The sequence below is a fragment of the Megalops cyprinoides genome, chromosome 14 (assembly GCF_013368585.1).
Source record: "Megalops cyprinoides isolate fMegCyp1 chromosome 14, fMegCyp1.pri, whole genome shotgun sequence".
Classification (NCBI taxonomy): domain Eukaryota; kingdom Metazoa; phylum Chordata; class Actinopteri; order Elopiformes; family Megalopidae; genus Megalops; species Megalops cyprinoides.
In genome coordinates this window covers 1,381,707-1,403,261 of record NC_050596.1, presented here as the reverse complement: position 1 = coordinate 1,403,261, position 21,555 = coordinate 1,381,707, and the positions used below count along the sequence as shown (strand labels likewise).

The 21,555-nt window shown below is 42.6% G+C and overlaps 2 protein-coding genes across 2 annotated transcripts in view; one reads left to right on the top strand and one right to left on the bottom strand.

Annotated features, from left to right (window-relative positions):
* Positions 1-12,313, bottom strand: part of LOC118788995 (collagen alpha-2(IV) chain-like) — an 87,410-nt gene extending 75,097 nt beyond the window's left edge. The window contains exons 1-3 of the mRNA XM_036545255.1: positions 12,241-12,313; positions 11,754-11,879; positions 11,579-11,633 (exon numbers count right to left, since the gene is read on the bottom strand). Coding sequence (XP_036401148.1) covers positions 11,579-11,633; positions 11,754-11,797 — 99 coding nt within the window. The 5' untranslated portion in view covers positions 11,798-11,879; positions 12,241-12,313. The remainder of the gene's footprint in view (positions 1-11,578; positions 11,634-11,753; positions 11,880-12,240) is intronic.
* Positions 12,314-12,690: 377 nt separating this feature from the next.
* LOC118788996 (collagen alpha-1(IV) chain-like) overlaps positions 12,691-21,555 on the top strand; it is an 89,395-nt gene continuing 80,530 nt past the window's right edge. The window contains exon 1 of the mRNA XM_036545257.1: positions 12,691-12,771. Within this exon, the coding sequence (XP_036401150.1) occupies positions 12,703-12,771 (69 nt within the window). The 5' untranslated portion in view covers positions 12,691-12,702. The remainder of the gene's footprint in view (positions 12,772-21,555) is intronic.

Here is a 21,555-nt window from a genome sequence, read left to right as displayed (position 1 = left end):
GCAGGTCTCCCCGACTGCCGCCTCCCTTGCCCATGACTGGCCAGAAAACCAGGCCAGATACAGGGCTGTGTGTTTATGGAGCATGATGGCAAGGGTCTGCTTCACAGCAGACCAGCCCTCTCTGATAGAACTGAAGTGAACACTGGACCTCTATGACACATACAGGGTCATGGCAGGCACATTTACTGGCCCGTGAACTTCATCATTACATACTTATTAAACTAATCCATTTGCAGTGGTATATGATATCAGCACTGGGCACCTGGCCAGAGAGCTGGCTCATTCTGCCAGACACACCACTTGTCACCACCGTAACTATTTACATCATCTCAAGGACCACACCCACACCCAGAAAACTACTTACAAATGATGAGCAGGTCAGAAGGTCAACAGATCTGGAGCACCTGTGCACCTCCACTAAAAAGAGGCCAGAAAGGCACTTGGACATAGCTGCTCTGTATAGAGATGTTAACCTGCATGTTAGTGTAGCTGCAGCAGGGTTGAGACCCAGGTGATTTCTGAATGAGGGCCAGCAGGTGTTAGCGCCGGTGATCGGGACACAAACGCGGACCGCAGGATGTTCCGGTTCCAGGCGATTATTAGAAAGGGACAGGCAGTTCGTAAATCCAGGGACAGGCAGGGTTCGAAACACAGAAGCAGTCCGGGGGCAAATCCAAAGTCGGGAGTCAGGGAGAACAGGGTCAGGAATCAGGCAGGTGAGAGGCAGCGATCAGATCCAAACGGCAGGCAGGAATCGTGGTCAGAAAACAGGCAGGATCGGCAATGTAGCAGTAAATCACAAAAAACAAAGCACGGGGACGAGACAGATGAAACACACTGAAACAAACTAGCAACAAGACAGAGACACGCCTGGGTAACGAGGAGATGGGAAGCAGGTGAGCAGGCAGGCAGGTGCAGGCAATGAGGGAATCAGGTGAGCGGGGACCAGGTGGGGATCAGGGCGGGGCAGGAACACAAGGAAAACAAAAGCACAAGGACAGGGAAAACAAAAACACCGCGGCTTAAGGGGGCGGAGCCCTGACAGCAGGAGTGTGACGGCAGCCACACATGCTGTGTTATGAGGGAGAGGTGCACGGAGCCTGTCTGCCCTGCCAAACCCCTGACATCTCTCGCGGAAGATAAACACAGCAGACCACAGCCTGCTGCCGCAATCAGACTATAAAAGGAAGCAAGGCACAAAGCGGTGCGTGCCACTCCACGTGGAGAGCGGGGAGAAGTGGGAGTGAGGCTCAGGAATCCTCTCTGCTTTGGGTTAAAACAGTGAGGCACAGGAATGTCCTCACTTGGCTACTCCCACACTCCTCCCTCATGCAGCTATAGTGGGAGATCACAAAAACAAATCACTTTACGCAGCTCAGCTCATTCAAGGAGAGCCCACTAATGTCATGAGAAGATCTACTAAAGAAAAACCTCATTTAACACAATTCCCATGGAATCTTACTATAATGGTGGGCTTTCAAGTACTCTACATAAAGTGGAAAGTCATTGGTAGCACATAGAGGTATATAGTTAATTTTAACAGTAGCCAGTAAAGTCTCACAATCAGATTATCAAAGGTTTCCAGTGTCTAGTGTATGAATAAGCAAGTTCAGCAGTCTGCACAGTTCTCCACTGAACCGAGGGTGTATTAAAGCTGGCCAGGAGCATGATTACAGTGTTTCCCCAGAGCTCCTTGGGAGAAAGCTGGAAGGGAAGTTAAAACTTCTAAAAAGCATAAATATTATTCATTCCACATTTGAAATATAAATATTTTAAAAGCTCTAAATTTAGTAATGTTTCTGACTCTGCATATTGTGAAGACTGTCCAGTGCCACCAGTGTGCAGGGGTATTGTTGTAGATGAACAGCAGGCACAGATCAACAGGGTCAACATTCCCAACATGTTGTCCTAAAATCAGAACATCCTGTATGCAAAGGCAACACAGGGCACAAGAAGACAGATGCAGACAATCTGACAGTTAAATATTACATAAATAAATGCATTGATGTATGTGACGTGAATGAGACCAGCACCTCTTCAGCAGTGCTATGAGGGCTGATAGGATCTTGTCTGGGTGTACTGAATCAAGCGTTGGATGAAAATGTGGCATGAAAACAGCACTAATCTTTGAAATCACATGGTCCCCCATATCATATGGAACATGCTGATTGGATAAAGAGTGCTCTCCTACATCAGCCCCCTTTGCAGTTCCCAACACACTGTCTTTGCTACCATGATCATCTATACATTGTGGACCAGCAGGGAGAACTCTGTATTGACTGGGGAGATATGAGACAGGTAGAGTGTGGAACTGTGGACCAGCTGAGGTGGGTGCTCAGGTGACCACTCAGGTTGGTCCACTGAGAACCCGGTGAATGGCTCAGGACCCTGAGGTGTGTCTACATGCCTGCCCGCTATATATTCCTTGTGCACAGGGGTCTTCCATAGACCGTGGCCTTTATGAAAGAGAGAGGGAGATGAAGCAGCTATTATTCCAAAAGTACCTCAAATCTTCCCTGATCTCTTTACCACTGTTCTTTCAAACAAGCAACCTAACATTTGGTATAACAAACCACAAGTAAGCAACCAGATTCTATTGAAGCTTGCATCTTCTCTCCACCCCAGTTACACCTCCCCCTCTAATAACTCTGACATGCCCAGGAAGCCCAGGCTTACAATGAAAGCACCCTCCCGGAAGGAAGTGACCAGGGTTGTGAAATCACTCCCCACCAAATTCCTCTCTCCACTTCCTGCCCCACTTCACAAAGAGCTCTGATGAAACTATTCAACATTGTTTCCCTGGAATGTTTGTTGGACAGACGTTTAAATCTTCAGACTGAAAACAAAAGATGGAGCTCAGCGGGGAAAAGAGATAGGAGATCTTTAAGGCTTTCACGTTCCCCTTAAGGCGAGATTCTGAGAGACATCTTAAATTTCACCTCTTTTTAATCACCCTCCACCTCATTGTTGACAGGCAGACCCCATGTCTGTTAAAGCTGAGGTAGTCTGCCTGAAAGGACCTCTTAGTTTTCATCTTGGAGCTGCAACCAGAGGTGCCAAGGAATGGGGCGTGTCATTAGGACAGCGCTGTCCATCCCACCACTCTGACCCCAGTTGGAACAAATGCAGGGACCACAACCCATACCAGAGGGAAAGCCTGGGCTAGTGGGGACTGATATTCCCAAAATCACAATGTTTTAAGAGGATGGCCGAGAGAGAGTGAGAAATCTCATTACTGCTGATTCCTGCTCATTACTATCTGACTCTGTTTTAAAACATTCCTAGTATGTTTCTGATATTTGAATCCATTATGTATGATATTCTTGTTTGCTAATTCAAACAATACATTCATATGTGTGCTACAACAAACCACCAGTGTGCTTTAATCTACCAGCTACATGAAAACCACCAAAAATTTAGAGTACCCAACAAAACCCATATCTTTTCCTGATAAAACATCAGTTAAAGATCAGAGACAGATCCCAGTGAGGTTCCTGCTTCTTTCTTTTTTATCACCAATTTTCTGGCCTGTGATGCATAAAGTGATAAGGCAGATATGAAAGCCAGACCCTTCTGTACTGTGTCACAACAATGCTAAACTAAAAATGAAAAAGCTTTGCTTACAGTGATCAAGCTTCATGCCTGAGGAAACATGCAAAATATGAGGTTTGGGATGTGAGGAGTACTGATTCCAACATTGGGCCAACACGTTATATGGTCAGGTAGCTTCCAGCCAAAACCACCTCACTGATCACATCATGGCTCTAGGTATCCATCTTAAGCACCTCTTGGGCTTGGAGATCTCACTCTGAAGTGAGAATTTTTACTTAGCACTGAGTGATATGACAGGTCTCACATAATGCAGATAACTCCACAGGGCAGCAGAGATGAGACCTATGACTGGATAATGCAATCCTGGCCTCACCAGCAGTCCCTCCCCACGTGGCCTCAGTTGAAATCCATATCCCATTCCCAAATCAAGGCGAGCACAATAAAGCCTTCCCCCAATTGATCGGCCCTTATTACAGGAGGTTTGGCAGGGATGAAATGTCTGTTTCCTGGTCCTGGGGGGGGTGTTCTTCTCAGCCCCAGACATTTTTACTCAGCCACCGCCTTCTCCCCATGAGCAACTGCAAATGTGAGGGGGTGGGGGTGTTCACGTGCAGGCAGGCTACTGGAGGCCACCCCCGTACCCCACCCAGGACCGTAGAACCAACACCCATCACACATTTCCCCACAACACTGGCCTGGCATTCTCCCCATGGGAACAATGTTTTAGTACATTAGGCTCAAAAATATCTGGTACATTTCCCTGTGTTTTCAAGCCAGATAAGCATCAAAGGGGACTACTGCTTCTCACGAATGTTTATTCTTTTATGTGACTTGTTTATTTATTTTTTTTTTTAAACTGTGCATTGAGAAAAATAAAGGTATCCTGGGGGGACTGATTTTAAAAGCATATGTCAGATAGTACTGTGTGTTCTCATGGGGTAGGTCAAAAGCTAAACCTCTGTAAACACATTTCCACACCCACATGCCCCACTGGACTCCATGCTTTCCCCTCCGAATCACATTTCCCTGCTATGTATCCATTTTTGATAAAAACACTTCTAAGAATGTATTCCCAAAATGACTCTGATAAGATATTTTCCAGCTTCCTGTTGACACACTTTCCCCCCCTCCCCAAAACCCTGCCCTTAAAGGAGACAGCTGGGGATGAGGAGAGTGGGTGAGCTCTTCTCATTTTAATCTGATTGAAACATGTCTTTCTGAGGAAAGAAGCCATCTTTGTTCACTTTGCTTCAGTCAGTATAATATGTGGAATCACTTAAAACCATGACATAAAGAAAAGACCAAGTCATGATTTCAGATAGTTTGTGTTTTCCTTAATACAATATTACATTACAGGCCACTGTGAGTTAAAACTGCACTGAAAAATGTTTTTGGATTAATCGTTTTCACTGAAGACCAAATATCACAAAAAAGAGTGTTCCTAATTTCTAAGTTCTGTATGTACTCTGTACTAAATCTTTCATTATGCATCAAAAATACATGTGTACACAGTATGCATCAATTGTACATGTACTTCTGCATCACAACTGTATGTTAACAAACTTTGACCTTGAACTTTGAACTACACGACACAGGCCAGCTAGCTAGCTATAGTATTTTGCTCTTATAGTAAATACTCCAACTAGTATGCTAACTTTCATGACAGTACATCAGATGATCTATGTTAACATAATACCAATTGAAAACAAATGTGAAATTTGATAAATATAAATGGTATTTCACTATCTAGTTGCTGCATATTTTATCTGCCTTTTTTGTCAATTTTGAACTCCAGCATTGTTTTGCAATGAATTCTGGGATATGAAACATGAAATGCTTCCTGGATAGTGTGCAGCTGATGTACACTTCATTTTTGACAACTGCAGCATGACATGTGGGTACGTTCAAGCATATTATGCTATCTGTACTATCAGGTGTGAATGTACTACATGGACAAACATACTTTCTAAGTATACTACACAGTAATCTAGCAGATGATCTGGAACACAGCTCAGTATCAGCACTATGAATTCAAGAGGGATTCACAACAGTGACATTAATAAAAAAAATTCTGCTGCTTCCCGCTGTAAAAATCTCAGTTATCATCCACTTTGACTGCTGGATGATGTGCCTCCTACCTAGGGTTGCCACCTGTCCCGGTTTTGCCGGGATTGTCGTTTTTTTTGAGTGACTGTCCCAGAAAATTAATAATCTTTCCCGGGACACGAATTGTCCCGGTTTTTTACATTTACATTTACATTTATTTATTTAGCAGACGCTTTTATCCAAAGCGACTTACAAAAGTGCATACAGTAGGTACAGCGACAGTACGGGGACAGGATGTGTACAGTTCCACAATCCTGTTATTTCTAACAATAGTCCTTCTTGGGACCTGGCGGTGTGCATGCCTGTATTAGCACAACACACAGAGGGGACCAGTAATGTCACAAGCTTTTCATCAGCCAAAGATAAGATAACCAGCAAACAAAGAATGCCTATCCTCCTTAATTGGGTTTTTGCTCAGTTGTGTTGAATGCGTGCATTCATGCTCTGTTTATAGAACATCAGAGTTTGACCATCTTATTGTGGAGGTTTGCGAAGTGACACTCCTGACACACTGTCCCACTATAGGGCACACACTATCCCACTACAGAGCAAACGCTATCCCACTACAAAGCACACGCTAACCCCCTACAGGGCACACACTATCTCACTACAGAGCATGTACTATCCCACTACAGGACACACTATCCCACTACAGGGCACACACTATCCCACTACAGAACACACACTATCCACTACAAAGCACACACTATATCACTACAGAGCACGTACTATCCAACTACAGGACACACTATCCCACTACAGGGAACACACTATCCCACTACAGGGGAACAAATGAGAGGAACATAAGTAACAGATGTCCTGTATTCTGTAAGAAACTGTGTGAGTGTTTACTGGTTACAACAGCTGTTCCCCACTTCCTTGTGATTGCTTTGATTCAGCAGCAATGTGAGGGCCCTTTATGGGCTTCCTAATGCAGCATATAAGACACCGCTTCCTGTTGCGGGAAAAACCAAGGCAAGTTTATTGTGGATCAAAGTCAAAATTATATATTGGTGCAGTTCATGATGCTGAAAAGAACACATCCACTACAAAGCACACACTATATCACTACAGAGCACGTACTATCCAACTACAGGACACACTATCCCACTACAGGGAACACACTATCCCACTACAGGGGAACAAATGAGAGGAACATAAGTAACAGATGTCCTGTATTCTGTAAGAAACTGTGTGAGACTGGCTTAATCTGTACTGAAATAAAGTAGGATTGAATACTCTTTTCATGTTTTGGAGTGCTAGGTTGGTCGAAGGATACTTATATTTGTTGGGTAGGCCTATTGTGTTAGCCTATTGTTTATGTCACTAATAGTTTTGTTATAGGCTTTTCTTACTGCATATTCTTTGCCCAGGGCTATCCTTAGCCCTGGGCTAAGAGCTGACCCTTGGATAACTTAGCCCCTTTTCACACACACATTGTTAACCCAGGGTTAACATAAGCCCAGGACTATATGATTCACACTGCACTTCTACTAGCCCTGGGTTAAATGTCCATTGGAACTTGTGACTAATGTTTATATTCTAGAATGACGCGTGACTACTCTTTAACAGCAAGCAGCAACGTTAAAATGTCGCCATTAGCAAGGCTTTATGTGAGAGTGGTGCTGAACCCCTAATTTTCTGAGCTTTTGTTTGAGTTGTTCCGTTGTCCTCGGCATAGCTTCACTGACAGATGGTGGAAAACTTTTCTGTTGCGGCATGTTCCATCTAGTTTGTCTTGAACGGACTTTTCTGACCACAAACTCAGGAGCAATGCCATTTCCGCCTCCGACCAATTTGATCTTTTTAAGTCTTTTCCGGGTGTATTATTGTTGTTTTAAGTTAGCTAGCTTGCTCCAACTACCCAGCAAACTTGCTCAACCTGCGTTGTGTAGAATACTCTATCCCAACCCGGGTCTGCTTTCCGTCAGCACACAAGACTCACAGGATGGTGTAGTTTATTTAGCTGCATGAAGGGTCAGCAATCACAATGTTTGGGAAGGGAATAAGACAATCTGGTCCTCCTAAATGAAATACATGTAAATGTAAGCTGTTGTATGTATATATAAATGTATTGTTAAATGTACTGTATGTAATTATATCATATTAAAATTTCCGCCATGAAAGTGTGCTTCACGGTCAAATGACACAACAAAAGTAAATAAAAGCTAAAATTTAAGTTAAATGGTCGCAAAAATGCGACCAGTTTATGCATATTACTTCTAGCGAACGATATACAGAACATGCCATATGATAATAATATGATTTTAATAGCCTAACTTTTATTGCGGACCCGCTATTTGCCTGACCTACCCGCAGCAGTCTCTCTTCCTGCTGCAGATTACTCACAATACATTTCCTACAGCACATAATGAATACAAAATAAAAGTCGCTGAACCCATTTGTGCAGGACTTAACATTTAATATGTGAACTGATTAACCCCGTTACACTAGGTAGCTACTTTTAACATCTAAATGTTGCTGGTTTTGGTTAGTAGTAGTTACAACGTTAACATAAAGCATGTGCGTACTGTAATGATGTGACGAAGAAGTGTGATTGGACAACAAAAACATGACGCAAGGTCCATTGTTTACTTTCACACTGGCACCCTTTAGCCCTGTGTTTAGTCGATTTTCAGGGGATAACCCCGCAAACTTGGGGCTAACCCTGCTCCAGAGCAGGGCCAGCAAGCCCTTGGCTAAAGTCAGGGTTATCCCACTTTGGAATGTGCCAGGATTGTGCCAGTGTGAAAGCTTTCTTAGCCTGGGGCTAACAGCTCCCTTAGCCTGGGGCTAAGAAGGTTCTAAGAATGCTCTTAGCCCTGGGTTAAGTGCAGTGTGAAAAGCCTGTTAGTTTTATAATAGCCAGCCTATGGGACAATATGTGCCTACTACGTTGCACTGCCTGTGTTAGATTCTGTTCTTCACTAGAAACTGATTCTCAATTTCCATTTGCATGTGTTTATTAGCAGAGGCTTCTCCAGACGTTGTATGGGTGACTTGACCTGGTGGTTGTTGCTTTAAGCGCTCACTTGCTGTAAATCGATAAACATTGTTGGCTCTGTTCAAATCAACCTCAGAGTCACTATCATGCGATGGTGTGTGGATGGTAAGTGTTTCCTGAGGTTTGATCTGTGAGTGTGTGTGTGTGTGTGTGTGTGTGTGTGTGGTGTAATAATGCACTTGTTCAACAATCGTATAGCTGTGCGCAGCGTGCATAATTTTTTGGGTTAAGTCACCGACCCCCTCACTGCATTTCAATTGCCCCCCGATTCATTTTCTGCTGGCGCCGGCTCTGCTTAACAGCCTAGTTTTACAGGCCACGAAGGCTAGAGCTCTATGAGACGCTGGGCTTTTCCTGCAGAAAAGTACCAACTACTCCCTGAGGAATTTCTACACTTTTTCAAATCCAGGTGGAGCAAAGAACTGAAACTCCAGTAGGGATTCTGTAAATATCCAGTTAGTACAGAAAAACTTCAGACAAAGATCAGGTTTTAATTAGACTTCTGAAGCTTGTACCAAACTGTGAGATTCCACCTAAGACTTTTAGCACATGCTTAGTAAGTCCAATCAAAGACACATACTGAGAACTGTAAGCACTGTCATGGAGTAAATCCTACATGTCCACAGTAAAACTGTTTAAGACATTCAGCTCTTTATCATTGTCGCCTGGAGCTGTTTATCTCAGTAAAATGTGACTGATACATCTGAGTTATAACACAAAATCAAGCCACTGTTTTGTGGCCTGATGTTCAGTACTGGCTGCCCTGACAACACCTGATGAACCTAGCATGCTAAAGACCAGCTATGTCCCATTTGATGCCATCCAAGGCCAGTAGGTTAACGGACCAGCCAGATCCCTTCCATTCCATGTTGGCCTCCATCGCAGCTGAAGAGCTTCTCAGAACTCCAGACAAGGAGGCCTGATGCTACCAGCTGCTGGCCACAATGATAAACTCCCACAGCCCCGCAGACACATCAACAGCTTTCTCATACTCTGTGGCATGACCATAGTTGTGTGCCTCTGCTATTGAATCAAAATAACTTAATACACCAACTGATACTAAACCCCTAGTGCACTGCTCTCAATAAGGAACACAGTAGAGATCATTCTAAAGACGTATCCTCAAAACACATAGAGGCAAGGTTAAAGTGGACATGAAACAGCCTAATTTTGACGAGTTTTGTACAGAATTAAGAGTGTTGGAATTTATTTTGAGAAAATTTTAGATATAAAACGATTACAAATTAAATTATAATAGATTTATGTTTGGTACTAACTCATGCTTTCGCTCTGGCTCGCCGCCATATTGCTGTTGCATCACTGACTACGTCATGAGGTTGGTTAGTTGGAAAGGTGTCAAGGAAGACAGCAGTTGCGGCGGTGGTACGTAGAATTTCGAGAGAAACTTGCTTGTTGTTCGAGAGAAAAGTAATAAAAAAAATCTATAAAATCATTTTTAAATCAATATTTTGTATCAAATTATTGATTTCTTTAGTAAGTAGCTGTGTAATAAGCTGATAATGTACAGCTTCACGTCGCGGTCCTGAATCACCCCATCTGGGTTTATTTTGCAATAATGACCAGCTCGCTGTACATTATCCCTTACATATTATCTAATCATTATCTAGTAAACTAGATGGCTGTGCTTTGACGGGAACACACGTAACATAATCCTGGTCATACCGCTTTCTGCTCTGCCAGATGGGCATGCCGTTGGGCCCTTGCCTTACGGCGCACAGTTACTTCTTTGCTATTAGACTGGGTTGGACGGTCTGTAGTGTACACCCAATCTTATAAGAGGAAATGTCAATCACAGGGAGCGGCCTTGCACTTCATCTTGTTGGTCCGGCGAACCACCAGTATGCCTGACTCTCGTCCACATCGTCCTCGTTTACAAAGTGATCGCTACAAACCCTAGCATCACGGCTAACTGGGGGATTCTTTTGTTTCAGTGCAGCTAGCCAACGATAAAGAACCTCTTGCCACTTAAAAGGCAGAGTATGAAAGTCGACAATCTTTCTTTGGTTTTTGACTATCAAATTCATTGCTGCATCCAGGGGCAATACAAAAGTGACCCCCTTGCATTGCTTTTTAGTTTGGCTTTTCTTATTTTCCATTGAGTCAGTGATTGTCAGTGCTGTCACTAGTTAGCTAATGTGAACTAATGTTGAATGTCCAAGACAACCAACCTCATGATGTCACATTCTACGCTAAAACAAGATGGCGCTACACTTGTTTCAAAAATGTAACTTAGATTACTTATTATTGTTAGTCCAGTTTCACCTGCAGTGTTAAACCTATAAGGAATTGTAGAGTGAGAATCCATCTTGTAAATTATGCTAAATACATCTAGTGTTTCATGTCCACTTTAACAGTTATTACATAGCCAAAACATATGCAGATGTTTCACCATATGATACAGAGCTAACTTTCTCAGGCAGCTAGAGCTTGAGTGTCAAAGTTTTTTTGTTCATAATTACTTGTTTTCTGCTCTTAATTACTTATGTAGACCAATCATTTATTCAATTTCACTCTTAAAATTTCTAATAATGATTACTGGGGAAAGGTAGCAGGAAAGCCTCCAGGACTTGAGTCTGACACTCTTAGGCAAGACTGCTTCTTACAGGACAGTTCTGATACACAGAAATAAGGAGGGCTGGGTTGCTCATGCCACTCCCACCCGTCAGATCTTTTCCTGCAGTAACTAACCATCAGGAAAAAAAAAAAATAATAATTGTAGGTTACCTAAGCTTGCTGTGCCCATTCTTTCTTTCCATTTTTGTAACGCAACTGATAACCAATTAACAACTTGTGAATACCGGTTATTTGTGTATGTATTATGAATATAGTTCGTAATGATGGAATAACAAAACATTTAATGAGCGAAACCTTTTGGAAGTTAAAAACTGAACTTACGGCTTGCACTTCAGTTGTCAGAAGTATGAAGATTGTTAGGGACAGTTGTGAAAACCTAGAAAAACAATAAAACATGGACAATAAACGAATACTCTATAAACAATTTTATACAGAATAATAAAACGTTGCCTTATTTTTGCTTAAAAAGGTTCTTGCCTTAACAAAAGATACTTGCCTTAAGAATTTCAGTTCTGTCCTGCGCTGCACCTCTGAAACCATCGCACCGTCCAACCTCGCTTCAAATTTCAAACTCGCGTCTACTCCTTCACCAAGTGTAGTCTCGTCGCTGATGCATATCGATCTTGAATGGATATTTTACACAATAATGTCACACATCTATACAGGTATAGTATGAAATATATCCAGTCATCGCACCTGTGTGCCTGAACTGAAACATGGATAGGGTAGTTGATGACGCGATGTGGAGATAACAGAAAAAATACTAGATATTATCACGCAATTTACGTGAAACCTACTATACGATTTACCCAGATGGTATATGGGAATCCAGATGTAATATCTTAGCTCCGACTTGCAGTATGCATCTCAATTGCTTTATTACTTTTCACCTATTTCAGTAAAACCCCATCACAACGAGTTAAATACGTTTTTCGTTTTACAATAATAGCTATGAGAATTAAAATATGAAACGAAACACTTACAGTGCGTGCACGCTCTTTGCTCTCGAGTCCCGTGAAGAGCTACCGTTTATACCTGCACTCGCCGCGTTTGAGCATAGACAAGTCGGTTATGGCAACTGATGTACCCCGTGTAAAATATTTGCCAAAACACTGGGTCAAAATCTTATAAGGATGAAGACGAAACTGTCCTCTAACAATCAAGAATAGCAAATGCCGCTTTGTTAGATAGCTAGAGCTGTCTTTGTATAGAGAATGGGTGGTCATGCCTGATTCATGTTAACAGGGGGTGGGGTGGAAACCACAAGTAGAAGTTGCTTCGAACAGAAACGCACAACTCTGTGGTGAAAGCAAAGATGCACCCTAACACAGGGTGTATGCCCTGTTAAAAAGCATACAGCCGGCTAGCCGGACGACGGAGAAGCGGTCCACAGCGTCCTTTTTGATCATTCCGCGCTGTTGCATTTGGAGGTTTCATCCTTCACAATGCTGTTCCAGAACTGCGCGTTATTTTTGGCGGTTGTCTGCTCAAGGGTAGGCTGGACGTGGGCTGACGTGAGTACATTTTGAAGTATGAACTGTTTTTATTATGTTTGTGTTTTTGCTTTGGATTCATTCCAAATCTGTTTTGGAAAGCACTCTTGTGGTGATGCGATAATTTTCTCATGTCTCATATATATCCTAATGGTTTAACGCACTCTTTAGCTCTGTCAGCTAGCTGGTACCTATTCTACCTCACTTGGAAGTCGCTTTGAATAAAAGCGTCTGTCAAAGGAATACATGTAAATAGTTTTGTGTTAATATTATCAGAAAGGATTTTTGACGCACTGCATACTTCAGAGAGAATTTTGACGTTAGAAAATGTTCTGTAGTTCCAGATTTGCAGCACACTCAAACAGATTTTGTCAAATTGCGTACGAATCTGTGCCACTGAAGTTAAGAGGGTCCTGTCCACTTACGGTAGCCACCCTCAAATTCTTCTCTTCTTCTGATTATTTTTGACAAATGGTGACTTGATAATTAACAGACCTACTCCTTATGTGGCATTAGCGCAATAATTACTCGGTGTAGTTTTGAATTTCATATCAGTATAACAGTTTAAGATATATATTTTGGATGTGCTTTTTTTTAGACTGGAAACTCATTATTATGAGATTATTATGAAGATAATTTAGCTTGTTGAAAGGGTTAACCACTTTGGGCTCCAAATTAACCGTGCTGTTTCACCACTTATGTTTAGTCAACTAATTCATTAGTGTAATGACTTAATTCCATTCTTGTGAATGAGGAGGGGAAGCCCTCTGATTAGCACAGTTCTGAAACTGATAAATGCAAATTGCAATACAAAGATAAGTTGTGTGGTTTTGATGTGTTATATTCTCAATTTATTTACAAGCCACAAATAAGTAAGAGAGCACTCCATCCAAAGTGCACTTAAAGGATATCCAGGTAACAGATAGCATGTGTGGAACATTACTACAGCAAACATTGCTCAGACCTGATTTACAGTGGTAATTGTGAAAATGCTTTTGGTCATTGGGCCCTGGCTCTGCCACAGCTGTCCCTCTGTCCTCTGGTCAGTATGCTGTATGAGGCCTCTGGTCCACCTGTATCTCTCACTGCAGCCATTACTGTTTTGAAACTCTGTTCCACTCTTTGAGGAGGAGTACTGTGCTGTACATGTCAAGATTTAATTGCCATATTCTTATATTCATAGTGTCAGTTGTCTGCAACAGAACAGGGGTATGATGCTCTCCTCGTGGAGGGCTGGAAGGTTTCAGGACTTCATCTTATGTAAAGGTACTGAAGTCTACATTAACTCCTTGCATTCTGAGTCCTGGGTCCTTTTAATTGGGATGAAAGGTTTCTTCTTTGAGAGGAACCACTGTCTATACTCTGTGGGGATCATAAAACTCAAAGGACAGAAAATGCTAAATTTCAACAGCTCAAGGCCTCAGGCTGGTATCTTGGGTCTTGTAACATGTCTGCAAGGAAGCCCCCCTCTTTCTCTTGCTGGTTGACAAATCTACATTCTATCTCTAAGCTACCAGCTCCTCCAGCTTTTACAGTCATGCCACCAGGCTGGGTGGCCAGATTGATCAAATTTTACACTGACTTGGGGGATTACATTGTCCACACTGGCAATGTGTTTAATTTATTAGGAATTCACAGCAGGATGTGGCAGTTTAGAAATGGCTTCTGCAAATGAGCCCCAAAACGAGCCTCAGTGTTTTATTTGAATCAAATCATCAGTCATTTTTTGTGATGGAAGACATGAATAAATAGTCAAAAATTAGCTGCAGCTCAATTAGGGCCTTCTTCTTGTTTTTATATGCAGATATTTCAGGGTGTCTGTCCTGACACCTGGAGATGTCAAGCTCTCCCACGTTAATGACCTCCCTGCTCGACACCGCCATGTCGGTGATAGTTTTAATGGCCCTTGTAATTAGATCTGTGATCTGCTCCAGGGAGTGCTTGTATGCTAAGCTTCTTCAAAGCACAGATGCACAGGATAAACTCTAACCCATGGAGCCATCATTTGTAGGAACATGAGTGCTGGATTATACAGGCATCTCTACATTTCTGGCAGTCAGTCAGGTGATAACTCCCACTGCCTCTCTATGAACATCTGCTCTGTCACTTTGGATAAGAGCATCTGCTAAATGCCAATAATGTAATGTAATGAACTTGTGCTTTCCATCCATGACAGGTCCTGCAAAAACACCTCCAGGTCCTACACACCTCTTTTGGAAAACATGGTGGTAAAGTGAGATTTTGCAGTGCAGTGAAGTCTTGTGAAATCAGCAGTGCCCGGTGATTCAGCAGCTGGCCGAGTCACAGAGGGAATGTCCAAAACAGACACTATCTGTGTTTTTCTGTTAAATGGATCACACTGTGCTTTCCCCCTTTAAAATAGTAGAATGGCATTACAAACATACCCCTCTGTCTCATGTTTTGTAAAAATTTAATTTTGGAACACTTAATTGAGAAGAAAACTTGTAAATGTGAAAACTCCTTTATTAGACTTGGACTTACTGGTTGTGCACAGCTGTGCATTGTAGACCCCACCCTTTGGAGGACTCTGCTAGTCACACACATAGCACATATATCTTTTTGGGCAGTTAGATGGGGCCAGTAAGCTGATAAAAGCAGGGGAAGGAGGGGGGCATAGAATGTTCTGGTTATCTTGCATCTCACCAGTTCATTGGATATATTTTTGTTAGGGTGATGAATGCAGGATTGTGACATCACAGAATAGGAGCCCCTGACAACTCCTGCTATGCCCTCAAGTAATTAATAATTCTCTTTCCAAATCCCTTGGATCCTGTGTCTGGGCCTCACAGAGCAGCCAGGAATATCCATGTAGGATAAGGGCCTCTGTTTCAGTAGGAACAAGTGGCTGTTGCTGGCTGTTAACATTTCCTTAATTTGGCTGTAATTTCTCGGAAAGGGGGAAAAAAACATGACCTTAGCAGGTATTGTTGAGCGAGGAAACAACCTCAGCTGCTCAGTTGTGAAAGCCTCACCCTCTGACATTAAATTTTTGTAACCTGAGCGGTACATCTGCTATCTAGAAACCCAAGGATTTTGTTCCAACTCAAATAAAAAGTGCGATTTATTTTGCCTTCTTTCCTTTACCACTCCACTTGTGGGATTTGGAATGGTGATGAGAACCACAACTTGATTCCAAATTCCGTGGCTGCTGAGATAATGACAATGAAAAGTCCAGACATTTTTTGCAGAATCAGTTTTTTATCTACATTTTATCTATATGTCTGTATATTCAATAGAAATAGCAATAACAGAAACAAACTGAAATTGACACACTCAGTGAGAGCATGAGTATACAATATTATGCTCTGTCCATCCTTGACTTACTTTCCCCTCGCTACAGTGAGTGTGTGCTCTTTCATAGGGTGCTACACTCAGTGACCACTTTATTAGGTACACCTCTCTAATACTGGGTAGAACCCCCCTTTGCCCCCAGAACGGCCTGAATTCCTCCTGTCATGGATTCAACAAGGTGCTGGAAGCATGCTGACATTATAGCATCACACAGTTGCTGCAGATTTTTTGGCTGCGCATTCATGCTGTGAAAGTCCTGTTCCACCACATCCCAAAGGTGCTCTATTGGATTGAGATATGGTGACTGTGGAGGCCATTGGAGTACACTGAACTCATTGGCATGTTCCTGGAACCAGGTTGAGATGACGTGTGGTAGCAAAGGGCAAGAGCAGTCACCCCACCCGGCCTTGAACCCGAGTCTACGGGGTACTAACCATGCCACTTTGACTGCGACGCCAAAGAGCCAGGCTCATTGGTATGGCAGTCAGAGTGCATACTCAACCGTAGTGATGTCACTCACTGTCACACATGTGCTTTGTAGCATGGCATGTTATCCTGCTGGAAGTAGCCATTAGAAGATGGGTAGACCGTGTTCATAAAGGGATGTACATGGTCCACAAAAATACTCAGGTAGGCTGTGGCATTTAAATGATGCTCAATTGGTATTACGGTGCCTAATGTGTGCCAAGAAAATGTTCCCCACACCATTACCCCACCACCTCCAGCCTAAACCGTTGACACAAGGCATGATGGATCCATGGATTCATGTTGTTCACGCCAAATTCTGACCCTACCATCTGCATGTCGCAGCAGACCCGGCAATGTTTTTCCAATCATCTACTGTCCAGTTTTGGTGATCTTGTGCCCACTGTAGCCTCATTTTCCTGTTCTTCCTGTTCTGACAGGAATGGTACCTGGAGGGGTCCTCTGCTTAAAATTGTATATATTATATAAATAATATATTTAATATAATATATTTTTAAATTTTGCATGCAAAAATAAATATTTGTATTGAAGTCATAGTTTTATTTTTTTAAGGCATGCTAATTAACAGCAGTGTGAGGGGGAGAATAGGCTAAGCAGAATGAAGGGGGTTTTGAGGGACTTGCAGCTGAGATTGCAATGCCCAGTCTGATATCCCAAGAAAACTTACAAAAATAAGCAAATACCATAAAATGACAGCTTTCAGGAGGCACAAACACAAACCAAGGACTTATGAGCTAGTTAAAATTAAATTCCCTCATCAAGATTAGGGTTACAAAACAATTGTTTGTGGAAACCAGTTAAAACTATGACATTCCTTAAGCAGGAAATTATGAAATGATTTTTTAAAGAGGTGCTTTTAGAATGTAAGCTATAGAATGTAAGCTTTGTCTGGATAAATATCTCAACCTTGCTTGTTCTATCTTGTTTCCCTGGTAGTGGTGGAACCTCTCATTATGTCATTGATGAGCTTTAGATGCAAATTCAGGTTTTTTTAACATGTGGATTGGCTGATACAGTATATTGGGCTCAGTGGGCTCAATTTCTTATTGAAAGAAATTGTCAGTCCTTCCACATGATTTCCTGCTTGTGTCATTTTTTGTCTTCTGGTCTGTCAGTGCGGGTGTGTCATTTGTTTTGTTTTTCTTGCGTGCATGTGCTTTTGTTTTTGTTTTCAGTCATCACTCCACCTCCTGTCCCGCCTATCTGCCCTGTTGCCACACCCACCACCTGAAGCCCATCCTGCACACCTGGTCCCTGTTGTCTCATCATCAGTCTGTGTATTTATACCCCTTTATCTGCTCTGTTTCTTTCCCAGTTTGTCACAGTGTTTCAGTTAGTATTGTGCTCACCTGTTTGTTGTTTGTTTGCTCTGGGTTTTTTTTTTTTTTTTTTTTTTTTTTTGACTTTTTGGCCTGTTTCATTGGATTTTGTCCCTTGCCTAGTGTTTTGGATTTTCTGCTCGTGGATTCTCTGGTTTTGACTCGGACTGTTCTGTTACTACAATTTTGGATATCCTTCAATAAATGCCTGGTTTGTCATCCCGGTCTGCGCCTGGGTACTTCTACCTGAAACCCTGACAGAAATTGAAATTAACTTTAGAATTAGCATCAAGGGAATTCACCAGACACACTCAGTACAATTATTGCTCCAATAATGGAATGAAAAGTATGGATGGAATAAAAAATGGTTGTCTATCTCTCTTCTACAGACATTGGTCTACACATGAGTGATTTATTAGGCTTTCTTTTATATTATTGATCCCTTTTACTTTTTACTGACTTCATTACGCAGTATTTAATTTTAAGAAAGTAAATGTCTTGTCATTTTATACTTTATTTCTTGGAGACACAAAGCAGTGGTGGGGCTCTTTTCTAAATGAAAAAAGATTGATTGAGGGGGTATTTTCTCTAATAGACATAAACCTTCCATCTTTATCTTTCACTCCTCTGTACAACATTTCCCTCCATAAGAGCAGTACCTGATAGCCCTCCTGCAGCAACACCATGCAAACTGACAGAATTTGCCTTCAAGGGTTACGTTGGAGTGAGGGGGACAGGATGTGGCACAGATTAGGTGCATCTGTCATCTGGATCTTGTGACTGCTGTTTTCCCCCATAGTGTCACCATGGGGGTGAGAGTGTGCAACATGAGTTGCTGATCTGTAAAACTGTCATATTTTAGATCCTCCAAGAGTTCAATGTTCCATTGTAAAAAGGAAGTCCGTGGTAGGGACTGGAGCATTACATGTCCGCCTGTTTGGAGAGCAAAGAAAACACAAATAACACTTAAGAACACACAGGCTGCTTTCAGCAATGGATGTAGGTCATTCTGATGAAAACCGGTCCTGAAATATCTGTCCTCTACTGTTTTTATTGCATTGCCCCCTAACAGCTGTTTTTTTTGCCTCAACGTTAACAACATACTTGTGATGCGAATTAGAATATTAGTGAGATGCTAACAGGGGCCTTTTTCTCAGAGCAGAGCAAAGCAGAGCCCTATGTCCTCGCTCTTATGTGTTTCAGGTAGCCCCTTAAGTGGCTTCCTCAGGTCAATTTTGGCCACCTTGATGCTTGCTTCCTCGGGTTAAACCCTGAGCATTTACAAATGCTGTTGAGATAGACTCAGATGTCAAATTAGATTCTTTCACTCAACTCATGGATGGCTGGTGAGAGGTGGGACCTGATGACATCAGCTGTTTGGGGAGAACAGAGTGGCTTGCTATGGGAAAGTCTGGCTGTGCTGTAGTTCTACTGCAATGCCCCAGCCCAATCAGTGTGATGCTATCTTGAGATGTTGTCATGTTCCCTCCTTCCCTTTTTTTGACGTGCCCTCCCTGTTGCTTGACTACAGAGGATGCCGTGTACCACCCCTGCCCTTGACCCCGACCTCTGACCTCCAGTGGCAAGCAATCTCTGATCGGGTCTGATTTCCCACAGTGCCCTGTGAGGATGAGCAGGGGTCAGACCCAGCCCACACTCTGATCCAGTTCCACATCATCCATGGGTGATAAGACCACAACTGAGGAAAGGACAGCCACTTCGGGTTGGGGAAACCACAGAGGGGTGGGGGTCAATCCTGATAAAACAACATTTTTAGCACCCTGCTCAGCATGTACACACTGTGACAGTTCAGAAGAGTGATATTCCTGGAGCTAGGAACTTTGCCCTGCCCCTCCCCTATGCCTGACTGACAGAGGTTGAGTATCATTTGGTCAGGATAGTGATTTACTGCAGGGATGGAAGGTATGGGAGAGAACAGAGACAGAGGAAGATATTACTGCTCCTCTTTCTGCACTGCTATGATCACTATGTTCCAGAAGGGGGCATATGCTTGTGATTCTGACTGGTCAGAACATGTCAGAGCCAGGCACTACCACTGGTCTAGGAGGACACCTGGGATGTGTTCCCTCTGAAGCAGGGACAGGGCTAACTGGAGCTGAAGGCTGGGAAAAGCAGGTACTGAATTCATACAATGGTAGAGCTCATGGGCTCAGTTCACACAGGTCTATGAATGGTCTCTTTGATGCTGTTTCTGTGTTGAGGGTTGGAACATATTCATGTGATGAAGTTCGAAATGCACAAATGCGATTAGTACCATCTTTGGATTGGAGTCTGTGATTAGGGACAGCAGCTGGCCATCTGGAGGCGGTGGATGAGCCATTTGGTGGCGTGGTGGTACACAGTATCCTCACCTGTATACGGATTGTAGTCGGAACACTGCATCCTCCTGGCCCAGTACTGCGAGAGGCAGCTCTAACAGCCGCTCCTGAACAAAGAATCACCCTTTCTGTATGTGCACTGGTACCAGGAGGGCATGCATGCAATGTGTTTGTTGGGTCCATGGCCTCCTCTGACGTTTGTGTGATGAATCACAATAAGTCAATAAGCAGAAGCACTCAAATGAAGATACGTGGTAAATGGAGTGACCTGCTGAGGCAGAGGTTACAGAACAGCAATGAAGTGTGGGGTATTGTTTAGGTAACCAGCCAGTTAACTGCTTGCCAGTAGGGTGTGTTAGTGTGTGAAATTGTATGGAGATGGCAGGAGTGCTGAGGATTGGCTGGATGCAGTGACATGACTGTGTGCGCCAGATAGCAGATGTTTGGATTAGGGGTTGACCGATATGGTTTTTTCAAGGCTGATACGATAATGACTATCTGTGACAAAAAGAGGCCGATAACCGATATTTCAGGCCAATATTTGAATGATTTCAATGTTTTTTTTGGTGTGAAAAGAAATAGGCTGTGACAACATGGACTTAATTACAAACCCTCTTTTCTTAGTCATATGTTTTCAGGCATAAAGTTAAATAAAGATCAACATCAAATGAAAATTCTTTTTCAAAGATAAAAATAAACTAAAAATTGCAATAGCTACAATGACCACGTTTGGCATTACAGATTATCTGAGGGTCACATTTGAGCTGCAACGTGTCTGCGAAGGTGTGCACGTTCGAATGAGACGGTGTACGAGAGAGAGACAGGGCCTACTAAAAGGGGGCTAATTGTTGTGGGTAAATTTCTCTAGGGTTATCTTATTTTGGCTACGCAACAGATGCCTATCGCTATTTCAAAAACATTCAATTATCGGACGAACGATGGCAATCATTGTGTAAGAAGTAAAGCGAATTTATACATCATTTAGGCTGCATTTTCGTCATAAAGTATGAAATATAAAACCTTAAAACTAGCCTGCACGTCCACGCTTTTTCTGAAGCTGTGGGGAGATTCTAGGAGCCCATTTGCTCATAAGTCATTTATGTGAAAAATGCTCATACAAAAGCAGGGTACCGTGTGGAAAGACTGTGATAAAGTTAGCTAAAATACTGTGAAGAGCAAACTCTGTGCTGCAATTTTTTTATTTTAACAACTCGACTTCCATGATGATGACGAGGCCAAATGAAGAAACATTAAAGCGGCAAACGGGTATTTTTAGCTTTGCCGCGAGGTTCCGACATACAGTGCAACCGCAAGCGAGCTGACGTTTAATTTTGTGAACGGTTGTTTAA